The 21,462-nt window shown below is 35.4% G+C and overlaps 1 protein-coding gene across 2 annotated transcripts; it reads left to right on the top strand.

The window, feature by feature from the left end:
- Positions 1–13,896: 13,896 nt before the first annotated feature.
- Positions 13,897–19,271, top strand: LOC120216270 (histidine kinase 1-like). Of its 2 annotated transcripts, none has more exons than XM_039213753.1 (13): positions 13,897–14,319; positions 14,423–14,665; positions 14,773–15,570; positions 15,667–15,914; positions 16,006–16,165; positions 16,292–16,418; positions 16,542–16,631; positions 16,716–16,910; positions 17,019–17,088; positions 17,210–17,252; positions 17,442–17,579; positions 17,672–18,787; positions 18,900–19,271. In XM_039213753.1, exons 1-13 carry the CDS (start codon positions 14,068–14,070, stop codon positions 19,131–19,133), a joined length of 3,714 nt encoding a protein of 1,237 aa, XP_039069684.1. In that variant the 5' UTR covers positions 13,897–14,067; the 3' UTR covers positions 19,134–19,271. The 2 variants fall into 2 exon arrangements, with proteins under 2 accessions (XP_039069684.1, XP_039069683.1); XM_039213752.1 differs by having other exon boundaries at positions 14,770–15,570.
- Positions 19,272–21,462: the final 2,191 nt, after the last annotated feature.

Below are 21,462 nucleotides of genomic sequence, written 5' to 3'. Positions count from 1 at the left end.
TCAATCGTCTTCTCGTCCTCGTCATACATAGCACGTTGTCACCTATCATTTCTAAACTTTTTTGAAGAAACAAATTCACCCTCCCATCTTATGTCTAGTGACGAAATTTGACGAAAAAATTTGGGAGGACAACTTAAAATTTTAATTTAAGGGGTTTAATTTATATTTTTTTCTAAAATTATTAGGGTCTAATTAAAATTTTTGAAAGGCTTAATAAGATTTTTTTTAATTATGGAATGAGATTTAATTAAGAATATTAAAAAAATTAAAGTTTAATCTGAATTTTTTAAAAAGTGGAGGGATCAAATTAGATTTTTTAAAATTTAAAGATCTAAATTATAACTTTTTAAATTTTGATGGGGGCCAAGCCCCCCCCCGGCCCGATAGCCCTACTTACGTTCCGTCACTGCGTATGTCCTTGGTTGAGACTATGCCACCAGGTACGCTAAAATCGGATTGTTAGAATCTCTCATCGCACACTTACCGCGTAATATCTAATATTAAGAATTTAGAAATTTTAAATTTTAAATTTTAAATATTTTTAAAATTTATTTTTTTAAAAAATTAATATTAATTAGAAATGACTTATTACACTTTTATGTCTAAACTATTGCTCAAATTAGATTTTGGTCCATAGATAATTTTTTGTTAGAAATAGATGTCTAATGTGTCATAACCATTTTTTTAGGTAAAATAATTAAATATTATTTTAAAAATAGTTGACTTTAGTTTTAAAAAATTGGGGAATTTCGGATTAATTGGATTAAATTGAACAAGGAGTCGCCATCGACTTTGTGTTAGGTAGGTCGAATACCTAAAAACGTCTTTTTTAAAAATAATTTTAAGAAAAATCGTTTTTTAAGACAAAAATTATCTGCGTAACCAAAGATTCCATTAAAACAGGTTCGGGAGTCGATTACGTGCGGGGAAGGATTAGCACCCCACAACGCCCAAAATTGGTACTGTGTTGCTTACATGTTGTCGTAAAATAGTGGAAATTACAAATCGAAGATAAAGTTAAAAATTGATTCGTTTATTGAACATTGATTAATTTGCTTCGAATCAATTAATTAGAGAAAATTCTTTATTTCGAAAAGAAATCTCGAAATTAGCAATCCTCCAGTGGAAAAGCTAACTCGTCTATTTATTATCAATAAAAGAATATTCTCTCATCGATAAAATACGAGTCAAATACAAAATGAATATTGACGGTACGAAAAATAAAATACATAACTTGCATTGATCAATATAAAATAAAAATTAATTTACAATTAACAAACTAAAATTGATTTATTTCAAGTTCCATTTAGTTTGAACGCCGTATTAGATTGTATCACTTCGATTAAATGATACTTTCTACGCCCGTTCTACAAATTCACGTTCTTGAAAATATTCGGATAACATTAAAAGTTAGAGAAATGGAAATAAATATAAATAAAATACAAAATAAAACATACACCACAAATAAAGTTAAACATATTATTTTACATATGATATAAAGAAATACATAACATAAAAAGATGTAGATACGATTGATATAAATACAAATCAATATTACAATCACCAAATATAATAATCAAAAGGTAAATAATAAAATTACAAGAACTAACATGGTAAATAATAAAAATAGAGTAAAAATAAAAAAATATTAAACATTACAGACACTAAAGATAAAAATAACCCAAAACGAAGTTTAGGACTAAAATGCAATAAAACATAACCATTAAGGCCGAAGAATAATAAAACCTAAATATAACAATGACTAAAATAAAATACGTGAAAATGTCATGACCAGATTCGAATGTCAAAGAAAAAAACACAATAAACTAAAACAATGACTAAAATGAAATAATTACAAATATGAGCTCAAAACAAAGTATTTACCCAAAACACATTAGTGAACAAATAGAGATCAAAATGAACAGTGAACAAATATTAACTCCAAAATAGAATAAACATAAATCATTAATTGATGACCAAAATGAAAACTACATAAAATTAACAGCTAGATATATAAACATTTAAAAAGATATAATACAGGACTAAAATGAATTAAAACTAAACATGAAGACTGACTAATAATTAAACCAAAAGTGAAGCAGTGACTAAAATAAAAATAATTAAAAACATTGAGACTAAAGTAAAACATACATAAACATGACAAAATAAACAAACTAGTGACTGAAATATAAATATTGAAAAATACACGTCTGAAACAAAACATTAAATATTTCATTTAATGATTAAACAAACATATTACAAACTATGGGGGACCAAATGTAACATTAACCCCTAAAGTCCAGGACACGGTTATGAGTTTACAAAGGAGAGGGAACTAAAGCCGAGATTAATCATTTTATAAAACGCGCTGAAACCCTCTACCCACTGAATGGCGTCGTATTGGAGCTGGGATATAATCCTCTTTTAGGGTTATTAGAAACCCTAATATCATTTGTTTCAAGCCCCCAGTTCAGCCGTGCTTTCATTTTTCTCTCTGTTTTCCTTCTTCATCACCGAGACCTGAAAAACCGAGGCTCCCTGGCCACCGTATCGGTGGCCATGGAGAGCAAACTAACCCCGAAAGACCCTCAATCTCCCTTCTTCTTTATTTCTTTTGAAAACCCTATCCCTAAAATATACTAACCCCAACCGTTGCCCTACCCAAAACTAGAAAACAAACCCTAAAGGGAAAGGGTTTACCTTTAATATTGTATTATGGTAGCTCCGGTGAGGCCAACGAAAGGTTGGATCTGGCTAAAGGTATCTCCTTCTCTTTCTTTTTTCTCTTTTTTTTTTGTTCTAATCTGGTATGTTCTTCTTTGTTTTTTTAGTTTTCCCGAATGGTTTCCCCCCTCCGTTGAATACCCAAAATCCCCCCACTCCTTTGATTGCATGTTACTTTTTATGGTCTCTTTGGGTGAGATGATAACATCTATTCGATAGGCTTTGATTTCTCTGTATAGCTGTGTGAAAATCCCATATTTTTGGGATTTAGGGTAATTTAAAATGGGTTTCCCTTGATTGATTTGTGCCTGTTTTTTTACTATTGATGTAAATTTCTCCTCACTGCAGACTAGAACAGCGGCGTCAGTGGGTGGCAGCAGCAGCTGGCGGCAGCTGAGCTGATGATATTCTAAGGTTAGGGTTTCAGAAACCCTAGGGAATTGGGTCGGGGCGCTAATCGAGTCTGAAATTGGTATTGGGCCTGAACCAGGTCTGGGCTCCAGCTTGTTGGGTCTGCTGCTGGTGGGTTGCTGGAGCTTCTATTGGTTGTAATTGGTGGGATTCAAGTTTGGGCCTCGGGATTGGCCTGCAAAATGTAACTTGTAATTAGTAATAATAATAATAATAATAAAATAATATAAATAACGATAATAATAAATAAAACAAAATAAAAAAATAAAAAAAGACCCGGACAAAAACGGGTGTCTACAGCTGCCCCTCTTTGCACATTCTTGTATTAACAAGAATAGGGAAAAGACGACAAGACAACACGTTTTTGTCTGGTTCTCTTTCTTTCGCCTATAAATTGAATATATGTATTGGTGGGGACGACACTGCTCATACGCGATAAAGAAGTCTGGTCGTCTAAGGGTGACACATTTCCTATGTGATGAGGAAATCTGCTCGAGGGATGACACTGCTCATACGTGATGAAGAGTTCTGGTCATCTATGCGATGAGGACGGCTGGTTATCTAGGGGTGACACGGCTCATACGTGATGATGAGATCTGGTCGGGGGATGACACGGCTCATACGTGATGAAAAGTTCTGGTCATCTATAGAAAGGGCGATAACACAGTTCCTACGTGATGAGGACGTCTGGTTATCTAGGGGTGACACGGCTCCTACGTGATGAAGAGATCTGGTCAGGGGATGACACGGCTCATACGTGATGAAGAGTTCTGGCCATATTTAGGGATGATGATTTCAAAAGAAACCGACTCAAAGATGATGTTTCAAAAGAAACAGACTCAAAGATTGTAAATTTTGTTTCCAAAGAAACAAACTCAAGGATTTTTCTCAAAAGAAATTGTCTCAGGAGAGACAAAACTTTGTTTTTCAGAAAAATGTATCTAAGTGAGACAAATTTTTGTTTCCAAAGAAATAAATTCAAAGATTCTTTCAAAAGAAACTTTTTTAAAAGAGACAAAATTTTGTTATCAAAGAAACATGCTCAAAGATTTTTTATTTTGTTTTCAGTGAAACAGCCTCAAAGATTTTTTTTAAGAAAATCTGTCTCAAAAGAGACAAAGTTTTGTTTCAAAAGAAATAGACTCAAAGATCCTTTGTTTCAAAAGAAATGACTCAAAGATGATATATTTTTCAGTGAAACAAATTCATAATTTGGAAAATTGTCTCAAGTGAGACAATATTTGTTTTTAGAGAAATTGTCTCAAACGAGACAAAAATTTATTTTTAAAAAAAATAACAATCTCAAGTGAGATTAATTTTTGTTTCAAGTGAATCAAATTCGAAATTTGTATATCAAAGGAAAAATGTCTCAAGCAAGACGAAGTTTGTTTTAAGAAAAAGCAATCCCAAATGAGATCAACTTTGTTTAATGTGAAACAAATTCAAATTTTGTATCTCAAAGGGAAAATGTCTCAAGTGAGACGAAATTTGTTTTGAAAGAAATTGTCTCAAGCGAGACAAAATTTGTTTTTAAAATTCTCAAAATTTATGGAAAAATGTCTTAAGCGAGACAAAATTTTGTTTCAAGAAAAACACCCTCAAAGGTGATAAAAAGTCTGTTTGTTCCTTCATGTTGAGGAAATGTCTTGATTGTTGACTTCAGGAAGCCAAATCATTGCTTCTTCAAGTTAGAGACATCTGGTCATTTCCGAGCTTTGATTTCCTGAGAGATCAAAATGATGTATTTATGGACACCTAATCTTTGATATTATAACGAATGTCAAGATGAAATTTATTTGAAGTTTTATTGAATTTTTCCTCAAGAGAGGAGAAAATTGTCTTTAATATACATGATGATAAATGTTTGATGCAAATTTTATGTATGTATGTATGTATGTTTTTCTCGATCTGGAAGGAGAATAGTTGCGAGAGCAGTCTTCACTCTATCATTGATTCAGTTTGTTTGCCTTTCCACTAGGGTGTACTCTTGCAAACCTCGACCTAAGACAATTTGTTTTCCTTGCCCCATCAAAATTTTGACCCAAAAATTTGCTTTCTCTTGCCCCTGCTTCGATCTTGAGCTTCGGAGAGATATTTTTTAAATTCCAAGATATGCCTCCAAAGAGATTATCTTGTTTGAAATTGTTTTTCTTTTGAAAACAACTTGACGAAGAAAGAATATGTGGTTTTTCATTATCAAATGAACTAAAATAATGCCCCTTCTTTGGCTTCACAATTGGAGCAAATTACAACAATATGAATTAATTGAATATAAAAAATCAACTGCTCTTTTAATCTTTGATAGATGCAAATCTTTGACAAATATCAAGATCGAAAGGTGGGTTTAAAGGTTGGCTACCAAAATTCTAATGTTTGTTTCATCAATTGGTCCTCGTGAAGATAATGTCATACCTCTCTTTCTTGATTTTGGCATTTTAATCGGAGACGAACAAAATGACACAACTAGCATAGTCAATTGCTAAACTCTTTAGAACACTTTTGTTTCAGTTCTCTGAAATCTTCCATTTGTTCAAGCTTCGTAGACTTACCTAGCCATGGTAGTGCAGAAATATCGGTCTAAGAATGAGATTTCTGAGTGCTCGTGTAAAGTCGACTATAACATGTGTTCCTCATCTCCCTTAGTCCATATTCACCGAAACTCCTTATTTTAGTAAATTTGATTTTAATTTGCCAATTTTTGGTTAGCTGAATTCAACTTTTATTGTACATATATTTTATAATTGCCTTTGTTAGGTTAGCTGAAGGATTCATGTCATCACAAAGTCTTCGACTTAACAACCACAGTGGAGCATACACCGGATTACCAAGTGTCCGATCAATGTCATGGTTTGAATGCAATATATTTATAAAGCTAGGGCTTTTGAGTTTCCTCTATAACCAATTGCTTTAGCGGAATAACTCAGCTTTATTGTATACATATTTATATATATATGGGTATACGGATTCCATTTATTAAGCTCGCTGAGGAAAACCTGTTATAGCCCAAGTGTTTGTTGAAAGTCAGAAAATCTCATCGTTAGAGTTCAATTTCCAAGCAACTGACCTAAACTAGATTCATCTACTTGACCATTCCATATGAGAAGATCATGATCATCATTGAACATCATTAATAGAAGTAGAAACTAATTAGTTTCGCAATCTCATGTGCTAGTTGCCCCATTTTTGTCTGCTCCTAATACATACCTGAATGTCAAGCCTTTGATTGGCTGCAAGCGGGGAGAAAAAATATCTTGGTTCCTTCAAGGGAAGGGTATATATTTTGGTGTACACTTAGATTAGGATCAAGGGGTTCTTGTTTTGCAGGGTTCAATCTGGTCATTTGTCAAAGATTTATAACCTTAATTATTAAAAGGCTTTTAATTAAAATGATATTCAAAGAATTTCAAGATTGAAATTTGCTCATTGTTTATTTCCTAAGAATGAAACATTTTATTGAAAATTTTCAAAAGTCAAGTGGTTTACAAACATTTAAACATGAAAAGTACAAAAGAAAAACAAATTCAAACAAGATGACATGCATGAGAATGCAACAGAACTCCTGATGGATGCCCCAATCGACTCCTGATCATAATGACACACTATATATTGAAAGACAACGCCCCTGAATCGATCAGATCTTGAACCTTGCATTTCAATGCCCCACAGTTCTTAGTGGTGTGCCCTGAGCTCCCAATGTGATAGCTGCATATGGCGTTTATATCATGGTCTTTAGGATATGAGGCCTCTCTTGGTTTGGATTGAACTGGAGTCACAAGATTCTTCTCAACTAGCGTTGGGAACAATTCCTCATATGTCATCGAAATTGGATTGATGTGACGAAATACCATATGAGGTTGGGTCCCCAGATTAGCTAGATAAGGTCTCGATATGCTGATCTCAGCTCCTTTCTCACTGTCAGTACTGCTAGTGTCTCCTATCTGGCCATTCTTGATTGCTCTTTCGATCATTTCTCCACATATGACGATGTTAGAGAAACTCTTGGTGGTAGCTCCTATCATGTAGTCGATATACAGAGACTTCAACGTATCAATAAATAGAGTGATGAACTCTCTTTCAGTCATTGGTGGATGTACTTGAGATGCGACATCCCTCCATCGTTGAGCATATTGTCGGAAGTTCTCACAATTCTTCATCTCCATATTCTGTAGCGTTATTCGATCAGGGATCATATCAATCATGTGCTTGTATTGGTTCAAAAAGGTACTAGCCAAATCTTTCCAAGAGCAGACTTGAGAACGACTCAGTTAGTTATACCACCTAGAAGTAGGTCCAGTCAGACTATTTTGAAAGCAGCGGACCAATATCCGATCATTTTTGGTGTATCCAGTCATCCTTCGAATAAACATCGTGAGATGGGCATTAGGGCAACTAGTTACATCGTACTTCTCAAAGTCGGGCATCTTGAATTTGGGCGGAAGCACCAGGTCATGAACTAGCACTAGTTCTGTTGTATCCATTCCGTTGTGAGAGCTTTGTCCTCTCAATCCATGGAATGTTTCTTTACACCACTGTTTCAAATTATCTGGGATCTCGTTCTTGGCTCTTCTCATCGCTAGGTGACTAGAAATCCTGTTGGGCGAGATAATTGGTTGTGAACTAGCCTGTGCCTTCACACATTTAACTGTTTCATGGGTCAATGAAATCTTCTCTTTTCCTTTTCCTTGGTTGAGCTCAGCCATCTTTGCTGCCATTTGGCCAACTAGGTCTTTTTGGTTTTGTAAGATACGATCCACGGTGGTCTTTTGCATCTGCTCCATTTTAACCTCCTACTTAGCTTGTATCTTTTGCAAACTCTCGTTCAACTCTTCCTTCAATTCCTCAAATTTTGCATCCATTCTCAATACTGTGTGAATGCAGTTGCACAGTTATAAGTTTTTCCTCAAAGTTTCCCGCAAGGTATGATTAATGTATGTACAAATGATTAAATGAATGTTGTGCAAAATGTAATGATGCCAATGCAAATGCAAAAATGTTGATCCCAACGATGAATATTTTAGAACAATTTTCACCAGAGATAAAAGTTTTCACATTATAGGACAGCCCACTTTACAGACTTGACTTCGCTGAGATGCTGAATCTAGAGTGAATCATTGCTTCGTCTCAAATCTTCATCCTCGAAAATGATGCCCTTCACGCGCTTTGTTAATGCCCCGATGGTGTTGAATTCATTACTTCACTCTTTGGTTGGTTAGTGATGGAATGTTCACAGATGAGAATCTACTGTTGGGTTACTCATCGGATCAATGGATCGTTATTTCAGTCTCGAATGTTGCACGATCTTCGAGCTCACTGCTTCGTCTCGGATATATTTGGAACTGATGCCCCTCAATGCTCTGTAAAACTAACTTTGTTAATGCCTCGGAAGTGCCGAAGTTAGTGCGTCGCTCTTTGATGACTAGTATGACATGATTGTAGATAAGACTCCACCCCTGGATTACTTATCGAAATAGTGGGTCATCATATCAATCTTGAATGCTGCACGATCTTCAATAAAGCCTCATTCTAGTACTCTGTGAATTTCTTTTAGCCTTCGGTGCATATCTGTGTACGCGATTGCTTGATTGAAAACTTTTATCTCTTCTTGTGAAGATTTTCTCATGGATATCCCCTTGCGGATCTACATTTTTGCATTATGTTATGTCAATGCAATGTAATACAAAGAATAATGAAAAATGAAACAAACAAAATAAATAAGTTATTGAACACAAACAAAAGAAAAGAAATTAGTTAGTACAAGTAAAATAATTGATACAGATAAAAATGTTATTCAGAGATGAATATAACACCTACCCCGTCATGATATCTATCCGAGCATGCTTTCCATAGATAACATTCCTACCCGGGCATACTTTCTACCCACAATGATCTATTTTCAAGAAATTTGTCCTAACCGCATGGTATCTAGTTCGCATGCTTTATTCGGAAAAAAAATATATTCTACGAATTTAAAATAAAAGGTAAAGTTTAGAGCCGTTCCTCCTTCGTGCACACCTATTTTGGGTACCTGCTTACGGAAAAAGGTTCGATATAGCTATACCTAGGGTGACCGTTCTACGGTTCACTATATGCATGATTTCAGCTTTAACAAGAAAAGGGAACTCGAATTGTCCTTGATGTCGGTGCCCCCGTGGGCTGCCAAACCCTCGATCCTCACCCATTACAGGTTTCGAACGGAACGAGTTCAATTCGAGGGGATTCACTGCCTTATACCCATACGAGGAATAAATCCCTACGAAGGTATAAGGTATGTATCCCATTGGTTATTTGCTAAAACTCATACGAAGAATAAATTCTTACGAGAGTAAAGCATTCACCCGAACTAATTTGGATCGAAGCTCATGTCTAGAACTTATGTTATGCAAATGCAGTGATGTGTGTGAGGAGGAACATACCTACCTTTAACTCAAAAATGAAAAAGAAATAAAACTCGATAAAACCTGGATCGATCTGAAAGAAAAAATTCAAATGTTAGTATGACGGTTAAAAATGAAGCAATTAAAAACTTCAATAAATGAATCATAAGTTAACTAAAGACTCGAAATCATAATTTCGACCACAACGACAACGTGTAAGCGACCTACAGCTTGACTCTCTAAAAAAGTCTCCAGCGGAGTCGCCAAGCTGTCATAACCATTTTTTTAGGTAAAATAATTAAATATTATTTTAAAAACAGTTATGACTTTAGATTTAAAAAATTGGGGAATTTCGGATTAATTGGATTAAATTGAACAAGGAGTCGCCATCGACCTTTGTTTTAGGTAGGTCAAATACCTAAAAACGTCTTTTTTAAAAATAATTTTAAGAAAAATCATTTTTAAGACAAAAATTATCTGTGTAACCAAAGATTCCATTAAAACGGGTTCGGGAGTCGATTACGTGCGGGGAAGGATTAGCACCCCACAACGCCCAAAATTGGTACTGTGTTGCTTACATGTTGTCGTAAAATGGTGGAAATTACAAATCGAATATAAAGTTAAAAATTGATCCGTTTATTGAACATTGATTAATTTGCTTCGAATCAATTAATTAGAGAAAATTCTTTATTTCGAAAAGAAATCTCGAAATTAGCAATCCTCCAGTGGGAAAGCTAACTCGTCTATTTCTTATCAATAAAAGAATATTCTCTCATCGATAAAATACGAGTCAAATACAAAATGAATATTGACGGTACGAAAAATAAAATACATAACTTGCATTGATCAATATAAAATAAAAATGAATTAACAATTAACAAACTAAAATTGATTTATTTCAAGTTCCATTTAGTTTGAACGCCGTATTAGATTGTACCACTTCGATTAAATGATACTTTCTACGCCCGTTCTACAAATTCACGTTCTTGAAACTATTCGGATAACATTAAAAGTTAAAGAAATGGAAATAAATATAAATAAAATACAAAATAAAACATACACCACAAATAAAGTTAAACATATTATTTTACATATGATATAAAGAAATACATAACATAAAAAGATGTAGATACGATTGATATAAATATAAATCAATATTACAATCACCAAATATAATAATCAAAAGCTAAATAATAAAATTACAAGGACTAACATGGTAAATAATAAAAATAGAGTAAAAATAAAAAATATTAAACATTACAGACACTAAAGATAAAAATAACCCAAAACGAAGTTTAGGACTAAAATGCAATAAAACATAAACATTAAGGCCGAAGAATAATTAAACCTAAATATAACAATGACTAAAATAAAATACGTGAAAATGTCATGACCAGATTCGAATGTCAAAGAAAAAAACACAATAAACTAAAACAATGACTAAAATGAAATAATTACAAATATTAGCTCAAAACAAAGTATTTACCCAAAACACATTAGTGAACAAATAGGGATCAAAATGAACAGTGAACAAATATTAACTCCAAAATAGAATAAACATAAATCATTAATTGATGACCAAAATGAAAACTACATAAAATTAACAGCTAGATATATAAACATTTAAAAAGATATAATACAGGAATAAAATGAATTAAAACTAAACATGAAGACCGACTAATAATTAAACCAAAAGTGAAGCAGTGACTAAAATAAAAATAATTAAAAACATTGAGACTAAAGTAAAACATACATAAACGTGACAAAATAAACAAACTAGTGACTGAAATATAAATATTGAAAAATACACGTCTGAAACAAAACATTAAATATTTCATTTAATGATTAAACAAACAGATTACAAACTATAGGGGACCAAATGTAACATTAACCCCTAAAGTCCAGGACACGGTTATGAGTTTACAAAGGAGAGGGGACTAAAGCCGAGATTAATCCTTTTCTAAAACGCGCTGAAACCCTCTACCCACTGAACGACGTCGTATTAGAGTTGGGATATAATCCCCTTTTAGGGTTATTTAAAACCCTAATATCATTTGTTTCAAGCCCCCAATTCAGCCGTGCTTTCATTTTTCTCTCTGTTTTCCTTCTTCATCATCGAGACCTAAAAAACTGAGGCTCCCCGGCCATCGTATCAGTGGCCATGGGGAGTAAACTAACCCCGAAAGACCCTCAATCTCCCTTCTTCTTCATTTCCTTTGAAACCTTATCCCTAAAATACACTAACCCCAACCATTACCCTACCCAAAACTAGAAAACAAACCCCAAAGGTAAAGGGTTTACCTTCAATATTGTATTATGGTAGCTCCGGTGAGGCCAACGAAAGGTTGGATCTGGCTAAAGGTATCTCCTTCTCTTTCTTTTTTCTCTTTCTTTTTTGGTTCGAATCTGGTATGTTCTTCTCTGTTTTTTTCGTTTTCCCGAATGGTTTCCCCCCCTCCGTTGAATACCCGAAATCCCCCCACTCCTTTGATTGCATATTACATCTTATGGTCTCTTTCGGTGAGATGATAACATCTATTCGATAGGCTTTGATTTCTCTGTATAGCTGTGTGAAAATCCCATATTTTTGGGATTTAGGGTAATTTAAAATGGGTTTCCCTTGATTGATTTATGCCTGTTTTTTTACTGTTGATGTAAATTTCTCCTCACTACAGACTAGAACGGCGGCGTCAATGGGTGGCAGCAGCAGCTGGCGGAGGCTGAGCTGATGATATCCCTAAGGTTAGGGTTTCAGAAACCCTAGGGAACCAGGTCAGGTCGCTAATCGGGTCTGAAATTGGTATTGAGCCTGAACCGGGTCTGGGCTCCAGCTTGTTGGGTCTGTTGGTAGTGGGTTACTGGAGCTTCTGTTGGTTGTAATTGGTGGGCTTCAAGTTTGGGCCTCGGGATTGGCCTGCAAAATGTAACTTGTAATTAGTAATAATAATAATAATATAAATAACGATAATAATAAATAAAACAAAATAATAAAATAAAAAAAAGACCCGGACAAAAACGGGTGTCTACATAATGATTTATCTGTTATACTTTTAAGTCGTACCATTAAAAAAATTGTTAAATAACACATTTCATGCTTATATTTTTTTAAATATGGATATGACACGTGTTACTTAACGAATTTTTTAATGGTAGTCAGATAAAAATACAACGAGAAAACAATAGACATATATTTCTAACGAAAAATTATTTAGACATAAATATCAATTTGATATATAATTTAATCATTTAAAAATGTATTAAATCATTAGAAATTAATATTACGTATGGAACGACTATTAATTGACGCATTCTTTTTAACTGACATCCACGAGATGACATAACGTACCTCCTAATAAAAATTATTCATTTTGCCAAGCATCATCTTTGTCAGGTCATTTTTACCTCTTATAGGCCACCCAGCTTTAAAACATAGGCACATGTAAATTTATATGAATAGATCATGTAGTGTTATGCCATTTGAATTTCCCATTTCAAAAATACAATAGAAAAATATAAGTACAAAAAACTTGTGTTTAAATATAATTTATCTATAACAAGAATAAGTTTCTAAAAAACATCATAAAATAAATTTACTTATATTTAGATTTTTTATTTTTAATCAACACAAATAAGGAAAAACATAATTTTACAAACTTCTTCGTATCCATAATCACATATTATAATAGTTTAATTATGTACTTAAATAAATTTCTTCTTAATCATCTCGGGTCTAATAAAAAAGAATTTAAGCACGCACCCCTAAACTTTGATAATATATCTTCCTTTCTATGATCCCTTGGTAATATGAGGTAGGATACGCATGACCTAAGTCTCATCTATTTTTCTTCTAATAACTCTCGACATCGTTCTCAATGTGAACCATCAGTATCTTCCATCCGAAAATTGTGTAGGGACAAGGACGATGAACAAATTGTGGAAGCTATTGGCTATGATTATCTTTTTCATATTTAGTCCAACTCCATCTACTAGTATTGTTCTCTCCCATCTAAGCCAAATGAGTAGGACAAATCATAGCCCTCTACCGAAAGACCAAATTTCGAGACGCCGGTCACTCTCGGACTAATCATGAATACATGGTCCCAATTTTCCAACAATTGGCTAATTACTTGACTAACACTTTAAGCAATAGTTTGATTCTTTTGGCCGAGGAAACTCGTGGGTAGCTAAACACTTCCCTAAAGTTAAGGTAATTTATTTGAAACACCTTTGAATAGACAAACAAAAAAATCAAAGCCCTAAAATTTCTGCATGAATTCCACTTACCATAATGTAACATAATTTTAATCACACCAAGAGCTGAAAAACAGAAACACGTGGCAAAGATGTTCTGGATGAGGAATAAAACAGACCACAAAGCTCCACTTCAAAAAATGCAAGTCTTCGTGCAGTGCCTTCAAAAAGTGGGAAACGATACAATATACAGTGCATTGAAGCACACATGCAAACCCCACTTCCAAGAATAAAACACAGCACACGTGCCGACACACGTACACAAACGTATACATACATGAACATAAACTTCATATAGTTCCAAAAAATGGCAGAAAAGTCATTTGAAACTGCTTCTCAAGCTTATCGCAGTACTAGTTCTGAGGGTTCGCCAATGGACACTCCTTTGAGAAAAGTGTTGAGTAGGATTCCAGGGTTTGCTTCATCGTGGGGAAAGAAGAAAGCCCCACGTGGCCGTAGGATTTTCCATAGGGATGTGGAGGAAGACGAGTTTCAGTACGGAAGTTCTCATTGTCTGTCGTCTTATTACAGTGTTTTTGTTGCTCGGCTTGCCATCATGGTTTGTAATTTGAACCCCTCCCTAGTCTTTCCTTTTTTTCAGTGAAATAATTGGCCAAAAATCAGAATCGATCACTGGGTTTTGGTTTAATGTCTGTTTGCAGGTCATGCTGGCTATTTTGATCGGGCTACTAACGGTTCTAACATGGCATTTTACGAGGGTTTACACGACAAAATCATTGAACACCTTAGCTTATGGTCTTCGTTATGAGCTTCTTCAACGGCCAATCCTAAGGATGTGGAACATCTTGAACTCTACCTCGGAAATCACAACTGCACAGGTTAAGTTGTCTGAATATGTGATCAGGCGTTACAGTAAACCAACAGATCAGGCAGAACAAATTGAGGTTGATCCTTGAAAACTTAATTCAAGTTTATGAAATGGTGTACTTCGGTTTTCAATCTTTTTAACCCTCTTTTTTTGTTTGTCATTGATTTATTGCAATCTTAGCAGTTGTATCAAATGATGAAAGACATAACATGGGCACTGTTTGCAAGTCGTAAAGCTCTCAATGCCATAACTATAAACTACAGGAATGGATTTGTCCAGGCCTTCCATCGCGATCACCGGAGTAACAACACGTTTTACATCTACTCCAACCTCGCAAACTATTCGATCAGTGATACAGAGTCTTACGATGACAAAATGCAGTCGTCCCGACAAGGTTGGAATGACCAATTCATTCACGGTAATGTTTCTGCAATATGGTACCGTCAACCGCTCGATCCCGTGACCGGCGAGAAGAAAGGGAAGCCTTCGCAAATTCCACCAGAAGATCTTATCAACATAGCAGGCCCTTCTCAAGTCCCTGATGGGGTAGCTTCGTGGCATGTGGCGGTAAGCAAGTATACGGATTCGCCGTTGCTTTCTGCAGCATTGCCGGTATGGGATGCTTCGAATACAAGTATCGTGGCCGTTGTCGGTGTCACCACCGCACTTTATAGTGTAGGTCAGCTGATGAAAGAACTGGTTGAAGTGCACAGTGGGTACATATATTTGACCTCACAAGAGGGTTACCTACTGGCTACGTCAACAAATACTCCTCTGTTAAACAATACAGCAAAGGGACCGAAGCTTATGATGGCGGTTAATTCGGAGGATCGAGTGATAAGAATGGGAGCTCAGTGGTTGCAGAAAACCTATGGCAACAAGTTTCCCCCTGGTCATGTGGTTCATGTGGAGAAGGCCAATCTTGGTGGCCAACATTATTACATTGATTCATTCTTTCTCAACCTAAAAAGATTGCCTATAGTAAGTATAGAATCTAATTCATCTTTTTCGTTTGATCATTTTATCATGTTTCAATCAGATTTTACAAATTAATAAAACCGGTTATGATTCGTGTAGGTCGGCGTCATCATAATTCCGAGAAAGTATATAATGGGGAAGGTTGATGAAAGGGCCTTGAAAACATTGGTCATATTGATATCAGCATCTGTATGTATCCTAGTCATTGGATGTGTCTGCATTTTGATACTGACAAATGGAGTTTCAAAGGAAATGAAACTCAGAGCCGAGTTGATAAGTCATCTTGATGCAAGAAGAAGAGCTGAAGCTTCAAGCAATTATAAAAGCCAATTCCTCGCGAATATGAGGTAATCGATTTCGATATCTTCTGGACCATTGCATAACATCTGTTAGTTAAATTTTCCTTATTTGACATCCTATGAATCTGTTGTGTTACAGTCATGAACTAAGAACTCCTATGGCTGCTGTTATTGGATTGTTGGACATTCTTATCTGCGATGATTGTCTTACAAACGAACAGTATGCAATGGTAACCCAGATCCGTAAATGCTCGACAGCTTTACTCCGGCTTCTCAACAACATATTGGATCTAAGCAAGGTAAGATTCGAGGACATATCAATTATGAAATTGGAACTATCTAGTGAATAGAAACTTAGAATTTCTTAAGATCAAATTGTCTCTGATATCAAAATCACACCCTTAAAACATCGATTTATTTCGTAGGTTGAATCTGGAAAACTGGTGCTAGAAGAAGCAGAGTTCGACTTGGGACGAGAACTTGAAGGACTTGTCGACATGTTCTCTGTACAATGCATTAACCACAACGTGGAAACAGTTCTGGATCTCTCCGGTATGACTCAAACTTCTGAGTGAGATAAACCTATATTTCTTTATAATCAAAATGTATGATCATCGGTCTATGTCTATATGAACACACACATTATAATAATGACTATTGTTTTTTCTTATACAGATGATATCCCGAAAGTAGTTAGAGGAGACTCTGCCAGAGTTGTTCAAGTTTTTGCCAACCTGATAAGTAATTCCATCAAGTTCACAACATGTAAGATATGAACATTTGAAATACAAATATCATAGATAAGCAATTCATCAATTGTCATGCTTAATTGTTTCAAATGGCTTTCAGCGGGTCATATCGTCCTCCGTGGATGGTGTGAGAATCCGAATGTGTCAAGTGATTCCGGGAAGTTTTCTCCTGATCAGAAAAAACCGTTGTCTGCATTAAAGACAAAGTTGAAACAACATGGAAACCATATGAAGAAGGCCAGCAAAAAAGACAACAAAATGATTCTTTGGTTCGAAGTCGATGACACAGGATGCGGTATGATTCTTTGTTTCCAAAACAATAGGAATTACTAGTTTTGCAAGGGGAAAACGTTCTATTTTGAGTTAGCTTAGCTTGAACTAATATATCCTCCATGATCTGCAGGAATCGATCCAAGCAAATGGGAATCGGTGTTTGAGAGCTTTGAGCAGGCTGATCCTTCAACAACTCGAACGTAAGTACTTAAGGAAGATCGGAGTTTAATAAAATGGTCAATTGGAGGAAGAAAACCATGGAAAGATTAAGAAATGTGATGTACATAGATTTCTATTCTAAGTTATTTTTTGTCTTTTCAGGCATGGTGGCACCGGTCTCGGACTATGCATTGTGAGAACCTTGGTAAGTGAAGTGTTTTGATAAAGAAAATCATTTGATATCACAATTTTACAATACCATTCAACATATGAACCTACATCATGCTGAAAAAAAGAGGAAATTATAAAGGACAATGATTTTTTTAAATCTTTTATAATCAACTGCATGAAACGATGAATTGCATCGTTCGTTCACTCGTATTATCGATGATAGGTTAACAAGATGGGTGGAGAAATCAAGGTTGTAAGAAAGAATGGACAAGGAACTCTAATGAGACTATTCTTACTCCTCAGTACTCCTGCGGATGGCATAGAACAAGGACGAATCGATTTCGCAAAGCACAGTGTAGCCGTGAGTAAAGTTCGATAATCTCGAGGCCTCATTTTACAGGTTAAGAACAAAGCAACAAATAACAGCTAACATGTTTTAAAACATGAATGCAGGTTATCCTTGCCTTACATGGTAGCATGGGTAGATTGATAATGTCCAAGTGGCTGTTGAAAAATGGAGTTCCCACCTTGGAAGCATCCGAATGGAACGAACTAACACAAATCCTCCATGAACTGTTTCATGCCAGAACTACTAATTCTGCTTTTGACACTCATTATTCACCAGCTAAACCTGTGAGATCTAAAGTACAAACCTTACAAGACATGAAGAACCCGGTTTACATTATAGTTGTCGATCTGGGGCTGCTCGACTTGAGCACCGGCATATGGAAAGAACAGCTTAATTTTCTCGACAAATACTCCGGCCAGGTGAAATTTGCTTGGATGCTGAATCATGATACTTCCAATGCTATAAAGATGGAGCTCCGCAGGAAAGGACATATATTGATGGTTAATAAGCCATTATACAAGGCCAAAATGCTTCATATTTTGGAAGCTGTGATAAAGGAAAGTTGTGTTGAACCTCAAGACAGAAGTCCAAATGTAACAAAAGGTACATTGAAACAAAGTGATTCTCATGAATGTCTAGAAATCGATTCAACTCAGTTTGAGACTTGCAGCTCCGATGAATCTGATATTTCTGAAATGACCGGCGCTAATTCTGTTAGTTCTGCGCGTACTGGAGAGCAACCGAAAGAAGGAACCGTACTAAAATCCAGTCCACCAACACTTAGGAACTGCCTAGTTGAGTTCACACGGCTAGGCTTGGAAGCGAACAATCTAAGGACAGAAGAAGATGAATGTAATGGCAGGTTTAAGTTGCATAACACCAAAGATGTCAAATGTGAAAATCCCGATTCCTCAGAACAACCTTCGTTCACAAGCAATGCTAAAGATAGAGATGATTCATACACAACAAATAAGGCAGCAAATGAACAGAAATCTCTCCAAGGCTTACGGATACTGCTAGCGGAAGATACACCAGTTCTCCAACGAGTAGCGACCATCATGCTCGAGAAAATGGGAGCTGTAGTAGTCGCTGTCGGAGACGGACTGCAGGCGGTAGAAGCCCTCAATTGCGTGCCTGACGGAGACGAATACAGAACAAACAGATTGCAGACAGAAATTTGTGATTCTCCACCATATGATTTGATTTTAATGGATTGCCAAGTAAGAAATCACTTAGAACATATCAACCACAAAAGAATGGTTCATTGCAATTTGCAACCAACTCATGGCATCTAATAAAACTTTTGTTTTTTCTGTGTTTGATGTCAAACAGATGCCAATGATGGATGGATATGAAGCGACAAAAGCAATAAGGAAATCGGAAGAAAGGACGGGTTGGCACATTCCGATCGTTGCGTTGACCGCCCATGCGATGTCATCTGACAAAGAAAAATGCTTGGAAGTGGGGATGGATGCGTATCTAACAAAGCCAGTAGACTACAAGTTGATGGTGTCCACCATTCTTGCACTCACTAAAAGATCTGCCGACCAAAGGCTAACCCAATGAAAAATGTCTTTGGTTTAACATATCTGCTATACATAGGACTATAACCAATTTTCATGTCTCTAATCTTCAGTTTGAAACTGGTTTTATCTACTTGATAGTACTTCCGGTTGGTTTCCCTTTGTTTATGTAATAAATGTATATACTAAAGCACAAGAAGAAGGCTAAATGATCTACGAATAACTTTGAGACCAATATTTTGATTTTTGTCCGCATATAGAAACTGTGTTTAGAATTTATAGAATAAAAAATATATTAAAATTTAACTATGATCTCCTTTTATTTTGACAACCGATCTTTGAATTTTTTCAATCAAATCATCTAATTATTTAATTATTATCAATTGAACCACTAAACATCAATATTTAACAGAAATTCTGATGTAATAATTAATAAAATTAATATAATTATATATTTAATCTACATTACTTACATACTGTTATATTAGTCCTAATTTCAGTTGTAAGTCAAAGTCCAATCACTAGTGAAACGTGTAATGTTAACTTCGTATTACACCAAATAATGATTTTGGCTTTATGGTTGGATGTATGCCAGCTTATCCTAGCGTCCCTAGTTTGTTTCCCATTACCCCATTTATGCATGTTTTATTTTCGTTTAATAAGAGGGTGACACGTGTCATCTCTTATTAATGAAAAACAAATTTATTGAATTAAAATAAATTTAATATTTTCAATCGGATGATGATATGTGTCATTACACTTATTATCAATAACACATGGCATCATTTGATTCGAGGTTAAATTATTAATATATATAATTATATCAAAATTATTTAACTGTCACGTCACTTTCTCGTTAATGTTAACAACAAATGACTTTAGTAACACTTGAATAGGTAAATGATACATAAATTAAGTTATCTTAATGGTTAAAGGGATGATTGTTATCCTTAGAATTTCGTGTTCGAGCACATGCGATTGCATGATTTGAGCATTTATTGTTAAATGATTGAGTATTTGAAACATATATTGACACTTGTAATAACTTTTGAAAAAATAACCTCAGTGACCAAAAATGCCTTATAATATACGATTTTAACCAACTTTTTTTGGATTTGCCAAAATGACCAACTAAATCGCAATGCGATCGATAATTCGCAACGCGATCTCCGGTATCGCAAATCAGTTTCCAGATTCGTAACGTGAACTTCGACTATCGCATTGCGATTTACATATTCGCATTGCGATATTCCAAGTTCGTTGCGATAGTCGAAGTTCGCGTTGCGATTTATTCCAAATTCGTTGCGATTTATTCCAAATTCGTTGCGATTTATTCCAAATTCGTTGCGATTTATTCCAAGTTCGCATTGCGATTTATTCCAAATTCGTTGCGATAGTCGAAGTTCGCGTTACGATTTATTCCAAATTCGTTGCGATTTATTCCAAGTTCGTTGCGATAGTCCAAAATCGCAACGACGGTATTGCATTTGTTTATTAAGAATTTTCTCTAAAAAGATAGTATTCGCGCGGACGTGTCGGAGACACGTATTACCACGACCACGACCACGACCACGACCCGACCCGACCCGACCCGAGACGAGACGGCGGCGGCGGCGGCGGCATGCGAGAGTCCCCCTTGTTCTCTATCACTCAACAAGGAAGTGGGAAAGCCAAGCCTTAAATACCATTCCCAATAGTGTTTCCAATACTATGTGGGATTGAGCATTACCAACACTTGTTCCCAATACTATGTGGGATTGAGCCTTAAATAGTGATATTATTTTTTGAATGTTTTGCTTAAAATTGTAATAATCGCGATTGATTGTAGATTGACATTTAATTATGACATATTTAATCGTATAATACTAATGCAATTGGTTGCTGATTCAGTTGTTTTAAGGTGCATGATTGTTAATTATTTCCTGAATAATCACATTGTATTGGAAACAAGTGTTGGTAATGCTCAATCCCACATAGTATTGGAAACACTATTGAGAATAGTATTTAAGGCTTGGCTTTCCCACTTCCTTATTGAGTGATAGAGAACAAGGGGGACTCTCGCGCGCCGCCGCCGCCGCCGTCTGTCTCGGGTCGGGTAGGGTGTGGTCGTGGTCGTGGTCGTGGTAATACGTGTCTTCGACACGTCTGCGCGAATACTATCTTTTTAGAGAAAATTCTTAAGAAACAAATGCAATACCACCAGTCGTTGCGATTTTGGACTATCGCAATGCGATAGTCCAAGTTCACATTGCGATAGTCCAAGTTCGCATTGCGATAGTCCAAGTTCGCATTGCGATAGTCGACTATCGCATTGCGATTTACATATTCGCATTGCGATAGTCCAAGTTCGCATTGTCGCATTGCGATAGTCG

The sequence above is a fragment of the Hibiscus syriacus genome, unplaced genomic scaffold (genome assembly GCF_006381635.1).
Source record: "Hibiscus syriacus cultivar Baekdansim isolate YM2019G1 unplaced genomic scaffold, ASM638163v2 tig00110159_pilon, whole genome shotgun sequence".
Taxonomy (NCBI): domain Eukaryota; kingdom Viridiplantae; phylum Streptophyta; class Magnoliopsida; order Malvales; family Malvaceae; genus Hibiscus; species Hibiscus syriacus.
This window is presented reverse-complemented; position numbering and strand designations above follow the sequence as displayed.